At 53.5% G+C, this 14,887-nt stretch overlaps 1 protein-coding gene across 1 annotated transcript; it reads right to left on the bottom strand.

Annotated features, from left to right (window-relative positions):
- Positions 1-693: 693 nt before the first annotated feature.
- Positions 694-14,782, bottom strand: VSIG10L (V-set and immunoglobulin domain containing 10 like). Its single transcript, XM_021668608.2, has 10 exons — positions 11,456-14,782; positions 10,521-11,378; positions 9,770-10,063; positions 9,369-9,653; positions 8,250-8,504; positions 6,997-7,275; positions 6,346-6,642; positions 3,665-3,778; positions 3,265-3,419; positions 694-1,518 (listed from the first exon to the last, which is right to left on the bottom strand). The coding sequence occupies exons 1-10, from the start codon at positions 11,493-11,495 to the stop codon at positions 1,447-1,449; spliced, it is 2,649 nt and encodes an 882-aa protein (XP_021524283.2). The 5' UTR covers positions 11,496-14,782; the 3' UTR covers positions 694-1,446.
- Between the last annotated feature and the right edge of the window lie 105 nt (positions 14,783-14,887).

Below are 14,887 nucleotides of genomic sequence, written 5' to 3'. Positions count from 1 at the left end.
CCTTGTTCTTTGCTGGCAGATCCACCTGTTATGATACAGGCTAGATATTTGGTTTCCCAGCCTCCTTTGCAGCTATCAATATGGGTCAAAGAGACATAAAGGGAAGTTTGCTTGTAGGTTTCCAGGAACGCCCTCCTTCCACCCCATGAGAGGGAAGAAGGCAGTGATAGGGGGAGGTAGAGGGGTGGGGAAGATATATAGGAAGGAAGTTCTGCCTCCTTCAGTTTATCTTTGGATACAGTTGTATGAAGATGTGATGACTGGAGCTGCAGCAACCATCTTGCTACATGAGGCAACATGCTTGGAGACAATGTGCCAACCCACTGAGGGTGGCAGAGCAGATGGATACAAAGGGCCCATGTCTTTAAAGGCATCACGGAGTTGCTGAGCGAGCCTGAAACCACCCACCTCCATATTCCTTGCCAGCATTTGATTTTGTTCCTTGCAGTCAAAAGAATCCTCACCAATGCACTCTCTAAATTCTCAATTAGAAACTCAGCTGAAAAAGCGTAACTTATGCTGAAGACAGCAGTAGCAAGCTCAGCTCTTCACTGGCATCAAAACATTTGATCAGTCAACAAATATTTATTGATTGCCTGCTATGTGCCAGGCTCTGGGTTAAGCGCTGAGATAATGATGTGGTCTCTGCTTTCGTGAAGCCCTTAGTTTAGAGAGAGAGTCTGAGGCCACACAAGTAATTACATATTTATGTATCAGGAACGGCAAATTCAAGGATTCTGGGACTTAACCCAAGACAAAGGGAGGGGTAAGGGAATTGTCATCTGAGATGGCAATTGTTACCCTTAGACTTGAGAAATGAATAACATACGGGAAAAAGAAGTGTTCTAAGCACAGCAAATTCTAGGGGCAAAAGCAACTGCGGCTGAGAGACAGCCTGTGATACTGGAGTCAGTGCGCAGAGAACATCTTGGGAAGGGAGGTCAGGGAGGCTGACAAAAGCCAGACCACAAGGCTTTGAAGGTCACAACGAAGACTTTGGGTAGTATCTGAAGGGAAATGCACAGGCCACAGAAGCGTTTAAAGAGAAGAGGGACATGATCTGATCTGTTTTTAAGGTGAAGATGCTGGGAGCTGGATGGGGTGTGGCCTACAGGTGGCAAAGTGAATGTAGGGGGACATTTTCAGAGAACGAGGCCAAGCTCCCTCTCTAGTTCAGAGCAACACAGCAAGCCCTGCCTGTCTGCTGCAGAGCCTTGGAGGCTGTGCAAACCACACTGTTAGATCAGCAGGACTCTCCCAGCCAAGCAGTCACATCTCCTTACTTGCACAAATACAGGAAGACTCCTCTTCTGCAGCATGAGAGGGAGACAGAAAGTCCCACTTTCAGGGTCCAACCGTCAGTCATAGCAGGCCCTGCCTGCTGCTGGAGTGACATAGGAAGTTCTGGCCCAAAATGCCCTGTGCAGGGCAGGCCACTGGCTCTGATCACACCTGCGTGGCTGCCCGAACAGTCTTTGGGCCTTCACCTACAGAGACAACTGCACTGGGGTCTATGGCCTGGAAGAGAGAGGTGGGGTGGGGGGATAACTCAGTAGGTGCCCTTGATGTGACGTGATTCACCCACCTAACTTTTTCCAGCTCTTGCTTGAACTTTTTAGAAATTATCTGAGCACCCTCCATTTGCAGAAGGAAAAAAATCTTTGGCTATTTTATCTTTGGTGGAGCTAAGCCAGGCAGCAACTCAGTTGTTTTTTTTTTTTGAGACAGGGTCTCACTCTGTCATCCAGGCTGGAGTGCAGTGGTACCAATATAGCTCACTGCAGCCTTGACCTCTAAAGCCCAAGCAATCCTCCCACCTCAGTCTCCCTAGTAGCTGGGACTACAGGCAGGTGTCACCATGCCCGACTACTTTTAAAATTTTTCAAAGAGATGGGGTCTCCCTATGTTGCCCAGGCTGGTCTCAAACTCCTAGGCTCAAGCGATTCTCCCACCTCAACCTCCTGAAGCGCTGGGATTACAGGCATGAGCTACCACGCCCAGTCACAACAATCCCACTTTTTTTTTTTTTTTTTTTTTTTTGAGACGGAGTTTCACTCTTGATACCCAGGCTGGAGCGCAATGGCGCGATCTCGGCTCACCGCAATCTCCGCTTCCTGGGTTCAGGCAATTCTCCTGTCTCAGCCTCCTGAGTAGCTGGGATTACAGGCACGCGCCACTGTGCCCAGCTAATTTTTTGTATTAGTAGAGACGGGGTTTCACCATGTTGACCAGGATGGTCTCGATCTCTTGACCTCGTGATCCACCCGCCTCGGCCTCCCAAAGTGCTGGGATTACAGGCTTGAGCCACCGCGCCCGGCCAACAATCCCACTTTTATGGGGAAACAAGAAAACTCCACCCCACTTCATAGAGAAAAATCGGCCTTGCCCAACTTTTACGGAAAAGAAAAAAGGAGGGGCCAGGAATACTGGCTCAGGCCTGTAATCCCAGCACTTTGGGAGGCCGAGGTGGGCAGATCACTTGAGGTCAGGAGTTCGGGACCAGGCTACCTACCATGGTGAAACCCCATCTCTACTAAAAGTACAAAAATTAGTCGCATGTGGTGGTACATGCCTGTAATCCCAACTATTCAGGTGGCTGAGGCAGGAAAATTGCTTGAACCTGGAGGCGAGGGCTGCAGTGAGTGGAGATGGCACCACTGTACTCCAGCCTGGGCAACAGAGCCTGACTCTCTCTAAAAAAAAAAAAAAGAAAAGAAAAAAAAAGCTAGGCGAGGTGGCTCACGCCTGTAATCCCAGCACTTTTGGAGGCCAAGACGAGCAGATCACAAGGTCAGGAGATCGAGACCATCCCTGGCCAACGTGGTGAAACCCCATCTCTACTAAAAAGTACAAAAAATGAGCTGGGCATGGTGATGCGAGCCTGTAATCCCAGCTACTCGTGAGGCTGAGGCAGGAGAATCACTTGAACCCGGTAGGCAGAGGTTGCAGTGAGCCGAGATCGTGCCATTGTACTCTAGTCTGGGTGACAGAGTGAGACTCCATCTCAAAAAAAAAAAAAAGGATATCCTACCTCATCCTCCTTTGGAAGAGAAAGAAACTGGAATTTGCTTATTTTAATATACATCAAAGTTGGGCAGGAAGCTCTGTCCAACCATGATGCATTTTTAAAAAGGATGAAGTTATACAGACTGTAAGCTAACAAGTAAAACTGGAGTTAGATAATTGAGACCCTCTCATCTCCCTGATTATAATACAAGAAGTCCCGCCCTGATTCCAGAAGGAAATGGGAGCACCCACACTCACTTGATGAGCCCTAATTGGGCTGTGGTCCTCCAGTGGGACTTTGAAGTCCAGAGGCCATGAAATCTCCACTGGGGTCACACTGTGCGTCTTCTTTTCTGAGGGGGTGACCACGGGGACCAAGGTAGAGGGATGCTTCTTTTTCTCAGGAGTCTTTCCTGATTGAGAGGAGGAGGAAAAGCAGGAACACGTGATTGGCTGCCCCAACATGCCAACCCAGCCAATAGCAAGGGAAGCTGATCTGAGAAGTGGAGCCTTATGCTAGCTGGCTAATTTGGGGGTAGGAAGGCAGGATGGATGACCTATGGCGGCGCTGATTGGCTCAGCCAGGTCTTCTATGGGCCTCTTTCTAGGGTCCCTCCTGGTTGACTGTGACTGCCCTTTCCCCGGTCCCCTAGCTCACCCCGAAAGCGGCACAGGCAGCAGATGCAAAGGAGGAGGAGTATGGCCAGCAGCGCCAGGCCCAGTAGGGAGCCCAGAACAATGCCAGCGATGGCCCCGTGGCTCAACGTGGGGCCTGGAAGAGACAAAGAGAAGGGAGAGAGGGGAGCAGGAACCAAGGTTAGACCCAAGTTTCCTAAGCCCCCTAGTCCAGCCCCCCTGCCCCTCCCCTCCCAGAACCCAGGAATGTGGGACCCCAGCACTCTCATTTAACAGTTACTGAGTGACCATGGTGTGCCTGGCTCTCAGCCAGGTAATGAGGATTCATTAGTGGGCCAAAGGGGAAAGATACCTACCTTTGTGGGCTTAATTCTAGGAGAAGTCAGAAATAAATGAGTAACACATAACGTAATCACAGATTGTGCCAAGAAAGAAAAAGTGATGTGATAGAGATAATGGGGGTCGGGCGTGGTGGCTCACACCTGTGATTCCCAACACTGTGGGAGGTCAAGGCGGGCGGATCACTTGAGCCCAGGAGTTGGAGACCAGCCTGGGCAACATAGCAAGACCCTGTCTCTGCAAAAATAGAAAAATTAGTCAGGTGAGGTGGCCGGGCCTGTAGCCCTAGTTACTCAGGAGACAGAGGTAAGAGGATCACCTGAGTTTGGGGAGGTCGAGGCTGCAGTGAGCCCAGATCACGTCACTGCACTCCAGCCTGGGCCACAAAGTGAGGCCTGTCTCAAAGAAAGAAAACAAACAACGAAAAAACAAAAAAGAAATAGTGGGAAGGGATGTGACATTTAGAAAGAGGGATGAGCTAAGGTCCCTGAGACAGTAACATTTGAAAGAGACTTAAGAATAAAGACCAGAGGCAGTCATACTAAACCTGGGGAAAGGGTGTAAAATGCAAAGGCCCAGAACTAGGAAAGAGCTTTCTCTGTTCAACGAAGGCCAGTGTGGGTGGGTGATAAGGAAGGAGGGGGCTGGAGGTGGAGGGTGAAGTAGAAAAGGTTTCCAGGAACCAGATCCTGAGAGGGTCCTGCAGAAATTAATGGAAGGCTTTTATGTAGGGCAGCCGCATGATCTGATTTCCATAACTTTGGCTTCTACATGGAGAATGGATTATAGGCAAGCAAGAGGGAATATAAAGAGACCAGATAAACAGCTGTTGCAGTCCAAGCAAGAGAGGATGCTGTCTTTGACCAGAGGCTTGGAGTGAAGATGAAAAATATTTTGGAAGGAAAATGGACTGAACTTGCTGGCAATTGGGATGTTGGGGGCGATTTGGCCTGTGAGTAGTGACATTTATGAGGATGGGGAAGACCAGAGGGTTGGGAGATGCAGTTTTGAGGGAAAACATCAAAAGGTCTGTTTTGGACACATGACATTTGGGATGATAGTTGGACATCAAAGTGAAGATCTTGGCTGGGCGCGGTGGTTCACGCCTGTAATCCCAGCACTTTGGGAGGCCGAGGCAGGTGGATCACTTGAGGTCAGGAGCTCAAGACCAGTCTGGCCAACATGGCAAAACCCTGTCTCTACTAAAAATACAAAAAAATTAGCTGGGCATGGTAGCTCACACCTATAATCCCAGCTACTTGGGAGGCTAAGGCAGGAGAATTGCTTGAACCCAGGAGGCAGAGGTTGCAGTGAGCTGAGATCACGCCATTGCACTCCAGCCTGGGTGACAGTGAGACTCTGTCCCAGAAAACAAACAAACAAAAAACTGTGAAGATCTTAAGTAGGGAGCATCCTTTTCAAGAGAGAAGTCAGGGCTGAGGATAAGACATTTGCGAGTCATCTGAGTATTGAAGGCCATGAGAGTGAGCACAATCACTTCGGGGAGTGAGGACTAAATCCTGAGATACTCCAATGGAGGCGTGTTATCAACTGAATTGTGCCCACCCCAAAAGAAAAACATATGTTGAAGTCCTAACCCCTGTTCCTGTTAATGTGACTTTATTTTGGAATAAGGTCTCTGAAGATGTAACCAAGTCAATTTGAAGTCATGACGGTGGACCCTAATCCAACATAACTGGTGTCTTTAGAAGAAGAAGAGAGGACAGAGGCTGGGCTCGGTGGCTCACGCCTGTAATCCCAACACTTTGGGAGGCTGAGGTGGGTGGGTCACCTGAGGTCAGGAGTTTGAGACCAGCCTGGCCAATATGGTGAAAACCTCATCTCTACTAATAATACAAAAATTAGCTGGGTATGGTAGCACATGTCTGTAATCCCAGCTTCTAGGGAGGCTGAGGCAGGAGAATCGCTTGAACCCAGGAGGCGGAGGCTGCAGTGAGCTGAGATTGTGCCATTGCACTCCAGCCTGGGCAACAAGAGTGAAACTCCACCTCAAAAAAAAAAAAAAAAAGAGGACAGAGACACACACAGGGAAATGTAAGCCAAGGAATGTCAAGGACAAAATGGCTGCCACCAGGAGCTAAAATGAGACAAAGGAGGATTCTACACAGCATCTCAGAGGGAGCAGGGCCCTGTCAACACCTTGATTTTAGACCTCTGACCTCCAGACCTGGGAGAGAAGAAATTCCTGTCGTCTCAAGCCATGCAGTTCATGGTACTTTGTTAGGGCAGGCCCCAGGACACTACAACAGGGAGAGAGGGAGGATCTGGCACAACAGACTGAGAATGGCTAATTGGACTACCAGGAAGCCCAGGAGAAAGTGCTGACAGCCCCAACTCACTCACCGGCCCGGTAGACCCGGCTTTGCGATGGAGTCCCTGGCTGGTCCCCCAGCATGGGCAGGATCCGAAAAGTCCAGGTCCCTGGGTTCCGAGATGAAAGGGGCACCACGGCTGACCGCTCCTGAGGACCCAGGATGAGCAGGGAGACCCAGTCCTTGTAGGTGGAAGTTCTGCCCAGATCAGGCCCATCTGGCCATGCCTGGATCTCAAAACTGCTGATCAGGGCCCCTCGTTCCACATCCCAAGTCAGCACGGCTGCATCTCGGGCTCTCTGAAGCCTCCACGAGGATATGGAGGGTCCTAGAGAGATGTAGGGGAGGCTGGATTCGTGGGTCCCAGAGGGGAGAGGGTCCCAAGGGAGGTAGGGAGCTGTGGTCCTGGGTCTGAAGGAGGAGGGCTGGGGGCCTGGACTCCTGGGTGTGAGGGAGAAGAGGCTGGGGCCTAGACTCCAGGGTCTGAGGGAGGAGGGACGGCGGGCCTGGATCCCTGAGTCTGAGGGAGAAGAGGCTGGGGCCTGGATTCCAGGGTCTGAGGGAGGAGGGACTGCAGGCCTGGATCCGAGGTCTGAGGGAGGAAAGGTCTGGGGCCTGAACTTCTGGGTCTGAGGGCTAGAGGGGCCTGGACTTCTGGGTTCTTGGAAATAATGTGGCTCACCAATCAGGGTGATCTGGTCACCGCCAGCACCCAGCGCCCCACTGCACAGCACAGAGTAATTTCCCAGGTCCCAATCCAGGCTGAAGTTGCCGATAAGGAGCTTCCGCCCATCTTGACTGAGCCGCAGGCGACTCCCACCTCCTGGAGCAAGGGGCCGCCCTTCCCGGGCCCAGGATGCCCGTGAGGGTGGGGGACAACCAGAGGCCTCCAGTGCCACCTCTGCCTCCCCTGACCGTGTCTCTGCCACCAGCGGATGCAGCAGCACCTCTCGAGGGGCCTCTGCAGGTGGGAGAAGCCGAGTCAAGAAAGTCAAGACTTTACCTTGGATTCAAAGAACAGGTCCTATGCCCTATTTTAAATCAGATGGTGGTAACCCCTGGCGCTTTGGCCACCTGAGAAAGAATTGCCAATTCACTCACTCATTAGCTCATTTATTCATTATCTAATTTCCTCATTGAACACACACCATAGGGGCAGGCCCTGTACTGGGAAACTAATATTCTTCTCAGCTATTCATTCTTCTTTATTATTATTATTTTATAGTAATAATAACCACAAGACCTGGTCTTGCCGCACTGCCCAGGCTGGTCTTGAAATCCGAGGCTCAAGCGATCCCCCCGCCCCTGACTACCAAAGTGCTTCGATTATTGCCCCCGGCCTCGTTACTCTCTAAAACATCACTGCTTTGGCTGGGCCCTCATGCCTGTAATCCCAGCACTTCAGGTGGCCGAGGCGGGCGGATCACCTGCGGTCAGGAGTTTGAAACCAGCCTTGACCAACATGGTGAAACCCCGTCTCTACTAAAAATACAAAAAAAACTTAGCTGGGCGTCATGGCATGTCTGTAATCCCAGCTACCAGGGAGACTGAAGCAGGAGAATCACTTGAACCTGGGAGGTAGAGGTTGCAGTGAGCCGAGATTGAGCCACTGCACTCCAGCCTGGGCGTCAGAGCAAGACTCTCTCTCAAAACAAATCAAAACAAACAAACAAACAAAATAAAAAACAAAACCATCACTGCTTTCTCTCTCTGAACACGTGGGAAAGTGATGGCCTTCTACACCCGTCCCTGCACCCCCCCACCATGAGGTATAGAAAAAACTTTGTCCCTTTTCTAGTTTGAAGACAGTTTAGTCCTGCCTCTTTCTTGGACTAAGGAGGTACCCCATACCCCTCCAGAATTTCCAAAGGACTAAAGAAAAAGTCTCTCTCCTTCTCGAGAAACAAACAGCACAAAAGCCCCGCGCCCTCTCACCCGGGATGACTGTGCAGGTACGCGTGGCCACCAGGTGGCGAGCAAGGCAGGTGATGGGGACGCCGTTGAGCCGGGGGTGGGCGGGGACGGCCGCCAGCAGCACGGAGGACACCGGCCCGGCGCGGATGCCTTCAGGAAGACCCTGGAACTGCAAAGAGGCGGCAGGGACCCCGCCGGGCCACGAGCAGCGGAAGCGGAGGCTGCGGTCCCCGGGACCCCCTTCGACGGAGCACTGTGGGGCCCCAGGGGGCAGGTCTGCGGAGGGAAGGGAGAGAACGAAGATGGAGTCCCTCTCGCGTCTCTTCTCCAGCCCCGCCTCTCCCCGTGGTGACCCCACCCTTCTTCACTAGCCTCGCCCCATAGTTGCTAACACCTCCCACCTGCGATCCCGTTCCCTTTCCCCGTTAACTTCTCCGCTAAGTGGGTAACCCGAAGCCCCGCTGACTGCTCAACTTTCTTAAGAAAACTGCATCTTCAGAAAATGATTTTTTTCTTCCTAAACGTAACTCAGCCTTTTCCTTTCCAGCTCCACTCCTGCCAGGTTTCTTCGCCGCCTCCTGGATTGCTCTCCGAGAAGCCTCCTCTTTTCCTAGATATCTCGCCCTTCCTTGTGGACCCCGTCCCCTTTCTAAGATAATTCTGCCCGCTTTCCAAATGATCTCGCCCCTTTCCCTTGTGACTCCGCCCCTCTTCTCAGGTACCTTCTCCCTTTGCTGATCCCACTTACCGGCCCAGGCAACTTAGTTCTTTCCCTTTCTAACTCCCACTCTTTGCCATTTAACTCCGCTGTCGACTTTGTTGAGAGTGCTCCTTGCCTAGGAATGTCCGCCCCCTCAGTGCTGGGCCGGTCCCTCTGTCCTGGTCATACCTGCCACTCCATTTGGTTCCTATCCTTGTCCTCTTTCTGGCCCCGCCCCTTACACTAGGTATCTCCGCCCCTTCTCGCTGGCCCCGCCCACCGCACGTATCCTCCCTCCTTCTTGGTGACCCCGCCCCCACGCTGGCCCTGCCCCACCCACCGGTATCCTGCTCCTCGCTGGCCCCGCCTCTTTTGTTTAGCCCCGCCCCCGTTCCGGCCTCACCCCCTCCCAGGGATTTCCCCCCGCCCCTGGCTCCCACCTGCCACGGTGAGGTTAAGCAGCGAGCGGCGGCGGCGGCTGGTGCGCGGGTTTGCAGCCAGGCAGGCGTAGGTGCCTGCGTGGCCCGGTCCGACCGCGGGCAGCAGGAGGCGCGGCCCAGCGGGCACCGCGGCCTCGGCCGGGTCCGCCAGGTTCCACGCTATGTCGGCGGGCGGCCGCGAGGCGGCGGCGCAGCGCAAGGTCACGTTGCTGCCCGCAGTGACAAAGAGGGCAGGTGCGGCGTCGCGGTCCGAGGAGACCGTGATGATCGGCGGGTCCGGGCCGTCTGGAGGGAGGAGGGGTCGGGACCGCGAGGGTCGGGGTCACCTGGGACTCCGCTAGGACTCCCGGAGACTCGGCCCCCGGGACCCCCTGTCCCCGACCCCAGGCACCCCCACTTACAGAAGACGCTGACGTCGGCGGCAGCCTCCCGGTGGCCGAAGGGGCTGCGGACGCGGCAAGTGTACCGGGCGTGGTCGCTGCGCACAGGGCGCGTGATGACCAGCTGGTCTCCCTCTGAGCGGATCCGGGGCGGCTCGGCTCCCTCGGGGTCCGCCGCCTCAAGGGCTCGTCCGTCCTGGCTCCAGCTCAGCTCCCCACGACCAGGCCCCCACCCCAGGCAGCGCAGCCGGAGCTCGGCCGCCCCCTCTTCTGTTTCTGGGGCCTTGGGCTGAACCGACAGCTGGGGTAGGGGCTCTGGGAGAGGGAGAACGGGCTCAGGACCCAGTCCGGGAGCCCATCTTTGGTCCCCTCCTCTCATACACCTAAGACTTCCGGCCCCAGCAGCTGCTCCCTCTAAGCGCCTGGAGTCCCGAGCCCCATCCCTCTCTTCTCACAAACCCATGAGTGAGCCCCCAGCCCTCTCCTATCCAGGACCCAGGATTCTGCCAGAGGAGGCCCCCAGCCTCCTCCTCCTCCCTCAGACCCAGGAGTCCATGCCCACTGGAGTCTCGATCCCAGGTCCAACTTTGCACAAACACCCCTGCCTTGACCCCTAGCTCTTTTCCTCACTTCCTCAAGCCAGGAGTCCTCTTCTCCCATTCGGGGACCCCTTTCTCTAGGAAGGAAACGTCCTCAGAACAGCACTTGCCCAAGGCCTAGCAGAGCAGAGCAACCCCTGCCTCCTGCACTTTGGACCCCAGGGCCCACTTACCATACACACCCACCGTGAACTCCTGAGTCTGCCGGGAGACCCCTGCCCGGATGACCTCAGCCGTGTAGACCCCTGCATCATCCAGCTGGGCAGAGGAGAGCTCCAGAACCCCCCGGGCCTGGTCAAATCGCAGGCGGTCTCGGTGAGCAGGGTCCAGGCTGATCAGAGCTGCCCCTGGCCCCAGGCCACCAGCTGCCAGCACCTTAGAGCCCCGGCGCCAGACCACCAGAGGAGCAGGGGGCCCAGGGCTGGGGACTGGGACCAGGGGAAGCTGGATGGTGGTCCCCACCAGCACAGAGAGTGGGCTCCCCACCTGCTGGGGGACGCTTGCAGCTGAGTGGGTCTCTGCAGAAAAACTGGATTCAGGGCTCTGGGCAGAGAGTTTAAGATCCATGTCATCAGGGGAGAATTTTGAATCCGGGGCCTCAACAGACACTTTGGTACTGGGGACTTGAATAGAAATGTTTGAAGGTGGGGTCTTAACAGAGAAGGGAGGCTTGGGGTCTTTGGCAGGAACTTGAGGATCCGAAATACCAGGAAATACTTCAGAACCAGGGGTTTCAGAGAAGGGGGAATCCAGGCTCAAATCTTGGCCGTCAGCAGAAACATTTGACCAGAAGGATCCAGACATGTTGTCGGAACTCAATGCCTCAGGAAACCAGCTGGAATCAGAGATTCCAGCAGAGCCTTTTGAATCCAGGGACTGATCTGGAAATTTCCAGCTGGGAGGTTTGATGGAGGGAACTTCTGCACCCAGCACCTGAGAAGAGCTCTTTGAATCCGAAGAGAAGGAAGAGGAGAAGTTGGTTTGCTGAAGTCCAGAAGAGGATCTGAGGGTGAGGACCCCTACCAACGAGGCTGCAGAGAAGAGGGGAAGGCATTGGGGGAGGCTGCTCAGGGGGACTGGCTGGGAGGGGACTGAGCAGGAAACTTACCCAGGAGAAGGAAGAGTGGCAGAGCCTGTGGGGTGTCCATGGTGCTGGCCTTACTGAAAGGACACTGGAGCGAGACCCAGGACTGCACCTCTCCCTCCCCCCGGGTGAGACGAGTCCAACAGGACTGGTAGCTTAGCTTCCTGGGAGGGGAAGGGAGCCAGACCCAGAGGGAGGTGCCAGGATCCCCAACCCCGATTCAGTGGCTGAGCTGCCCACCCTACTCCCTCTCTTCATTAGCTGGTCCCACCTGCAGGGATGCTCAGCCTGAACACTGCACTCCCCACCCCCAGGTGGAAACTGAAGTAAAAATTCCTAGCTAAAAATGTGGTAGCGAATTTGTGGGACAAAGCCAGGAAGACTTCCTGGAGGAGGGTGAGGTGACCTTTCTCAGAGCCCCACCTCTGAGGGCCACAGCCTCAGAGCAGGCTTCCTTGTCCCCAGCCTCCTGGCCCCTTCCACTCTGTCTTGCCTGCAGCCTAAGATACCCACATCTAATCCTGCTCTTCCTCTGCTCCAAACCCTCCCATGGCTCTCTGTTGCCCTCAGAACCAAGTCGCCAGGTGTTATCTCCTGCCAGGGCCTCTATCCTGAGACCAGAGCTGCATTTCTGCATCCCCGAGGCCTTCACATGGCCTGTGTCCTGCTAAACTCAGAATCTTTCCTCTAACCCAATATTCCCCCTACCTCTAGAATGGCTTCACCATCTTCGAAAATGCTGGGAAACATTCCCATCTCCCCCCTCCCCCTCACCACTGTCGATCTGAGTCCCACCCCTCCTACCTCCTGAACCTCTGTCCTTTCTCCTCCTCTTAGTTCTCACTGCCCAGGCCGTGTCCTCTCTCCCTGCCCCGTTGCCCTCTGCCCAGTCTCTTCCATTCCCTGCCAGGGTCCATCACCCGGAGCTGAACCTGCCTTCCTCTGCTCACAGCCCTCTCCTGGCTCCTCAGCGCCCTCTGGAGACATCCAAGCTCCAAAGCAAACCCACCCACTCACCCACCCCAGCACTTAAACATCCTGACGTTCTTATCCTGCCTCCCATCTCACCTCCCAGTCCTCTACCTGGAATGCTGTCTCCCACTCTCCACCTCCCTCCAACCTGGCTAAACCACAACTTGTCCTTCAGGTCTCACTTTATTAAGAACCATGATAATTACCACTTAGTTTCAGCCAGGAACTACGCTAAATGTTTCGTATGCATCATCAGGCTCAACCCTTCTAAATACCCTATGAGCTGAGTGTCATTATCCTCACTTTACAGGCCAAGTGACTTAGGCTCAGAGAAGTTAAGGGACCTGCAGGAGGTTTCACGGCCAGAGGGAGAAGCTGGACTTGGGACAAGGACGGTCAGACCATTGACTCCCGATAGCTTTTCCTACCATCTCATGCTGAGCTTAGGGTCTCTGCTCAGCTCCCAGTCCTCTGAGCTTACCCTGGCACAGTTCTCACTATGCTGGGGTAATAATACCAGTAATAACATATATATTTCTTGAGATGGAGTCTTGCTCTGTCACCCAGGCTGGAGTGCAGTGGCACAATTTCGGCTCACTGCAGCCTTCATTGCCTGGGTTCAAGTGATTCTCCTGCCTCAATCTCTGGAACAGCTGGGATAACAGGCGTGCACCAACACACATGGCTAATCTTTGTATTTTTAGTAGAGATGGGATTTCACCATGTTGGCCAGGCTGATCTTAAATTCCTGACCTCAGGTGATCTGCTCCCCTGAGCCTCCCAAAGCGCTGGGATTACAGGTATGAGCCACCATGCCAGACCTAATACTGGTTATAATATATATTTATCATTTTTTGGATAGCAGGTGTGGTTCTGGGGGTGCTACATAAATTAACCTTTCAAAACTCCATGGAGTAGATTATGTAGCTTAAAGAGGCCGCAAATTTGAGCCTCCTCCTATTAAGATGCGGGGTCTATGTCCCCACTCCTTGGATCTGAGTAGGCTCTGTGACTGCTAGACCAAGAGTCTAGCATGGAAGGGACCCTGTGCCAGGGTCTGCATCTAGGCCGGCACATGCCACTTTCTGTATCATAGGACATTCCCTCATGGAACCCAGCGCCCACACTGTGAGGAAACTCCAGCAGCACCGTGGAGGGAATCATGGCCCCTGGTCAGCAGCCCAGCCAGCTTGCTGGCCGTGTGGGTGAGCCCTATTGAAGTCAATCCCCTGACCCCATTTGAGCCACCGGAACTGATCCTGCATGGAGGAGAGACAAGCTGTCCCTGCTGAGCCCTGCCCAGATTCCAGACTTAGAGCACAATAAATAAGTGTTATTTTAAGCCATCAAGTTTTGGGGTGGTTATGCCAGAACAGACAACCAGAATGTAGGTATCACTAATTCCATCTGATAGAGGAAGAAACTGAGGCTCAGGGAGTAGTTGCCTGCCTAAGACCCTCCTAGAGCCAGGAATGGGTCAAGTGGGATTTGATCCAGGGCCCTGGGACCCAGAACCCATGCCCTTAACCCCTACATGATGCCGTTACTATTTTGATCTGCAGATGAGGCAACGGAAGCTTGAAGACAGGAAGGAATCACCCAAGACCTAGCTGGCAAAGCTGAGAGTGAGGATATGAAATCAATATATCTGACTCTATCGAAGGCCAGAGGAATGGAACACGATTTTTAAAATAAAAAATTAGGCCAGGTGTTGTGGCTCACACCTGTAATCCCAGCACTTTGGGAGGCTGAGGTGGGCGGATCACTTGAGGTCAGGAGTTCAAGACAAGCCTGGGCAACACAGTGAAACCCCATTTCTACTAAAAATACAAAACTTAGCCAGGCATGGTGGTGTGCGTGTTGGCAACACAGCAAGACTCTGTCTCAAAAAAAATAATTAAAAAAAAATTAATCTGGTCGGGCGTGGTGGCTCACGCTTGTAATCTCAGCATTTTGGGAGGCTGAGGTGGGTGGGTCACCTGAGGTTAGGAGTTTGAGACCAGCCTGACCAATATGCTGAAACCTTATCTTGGAAAAAAAAAATTAATCTGGCTCTAGACCCAGGCTGTTCATTGCCACACTAGGTTTTGATTGTCTGTGCCTTGTCTGTGTCTCAGACTAGAACCAAAGCTTCTGGCCTCATCCTGCGTCCCTGCTGAGACTGGGGATACAAGAGAGAATGAGTGTCCTGCAAACACTGAATAAAAGCCCTTCTTCTCACTCACCTCAGATATTTGTGTTCCAACACTCAACTCGGATGTCATCTCCCTGGGAAATCTCTGCCCCCACAAGCCAAGGGCCCAGTGTGCCTCCGCGCCTAGCATACTTCACCCGAATTACAGCTGCCCTTGTCTTCATTCTCCCCCGCATCAACTCCTCATGGGCAGGGATTGGATCCACAGGGCCTGGCACACAAAAGACTCAAGTAAATGTTGAATGAACCAAATAATGTGTCTCTAGGAAATGAGTAAACAGAGACAGATG

This window comes from Aotus nancymaae, unplaced genomic scaffold (assembly GCF_030222135.1).
Source record: "Aotus nancymaae isolate 86718 unplaced genomic scaffold, 86718_ANA_hifiasm-v0.15.2.pri h1tg000028l, whole genome shotgun sequence".
In the NCBI taxonomy this organism is placed as follows: domain Eukaryota; kingdom Metazoa; phylum Chordata; class Mammalia; order Primates; family Aotidae; genus Aotus; species Aotus nancymaae.
Note: the sequence above shows the minus strand (reverse complement) of the source record. Positions and strands in the feature narration are given on the sequence as shown.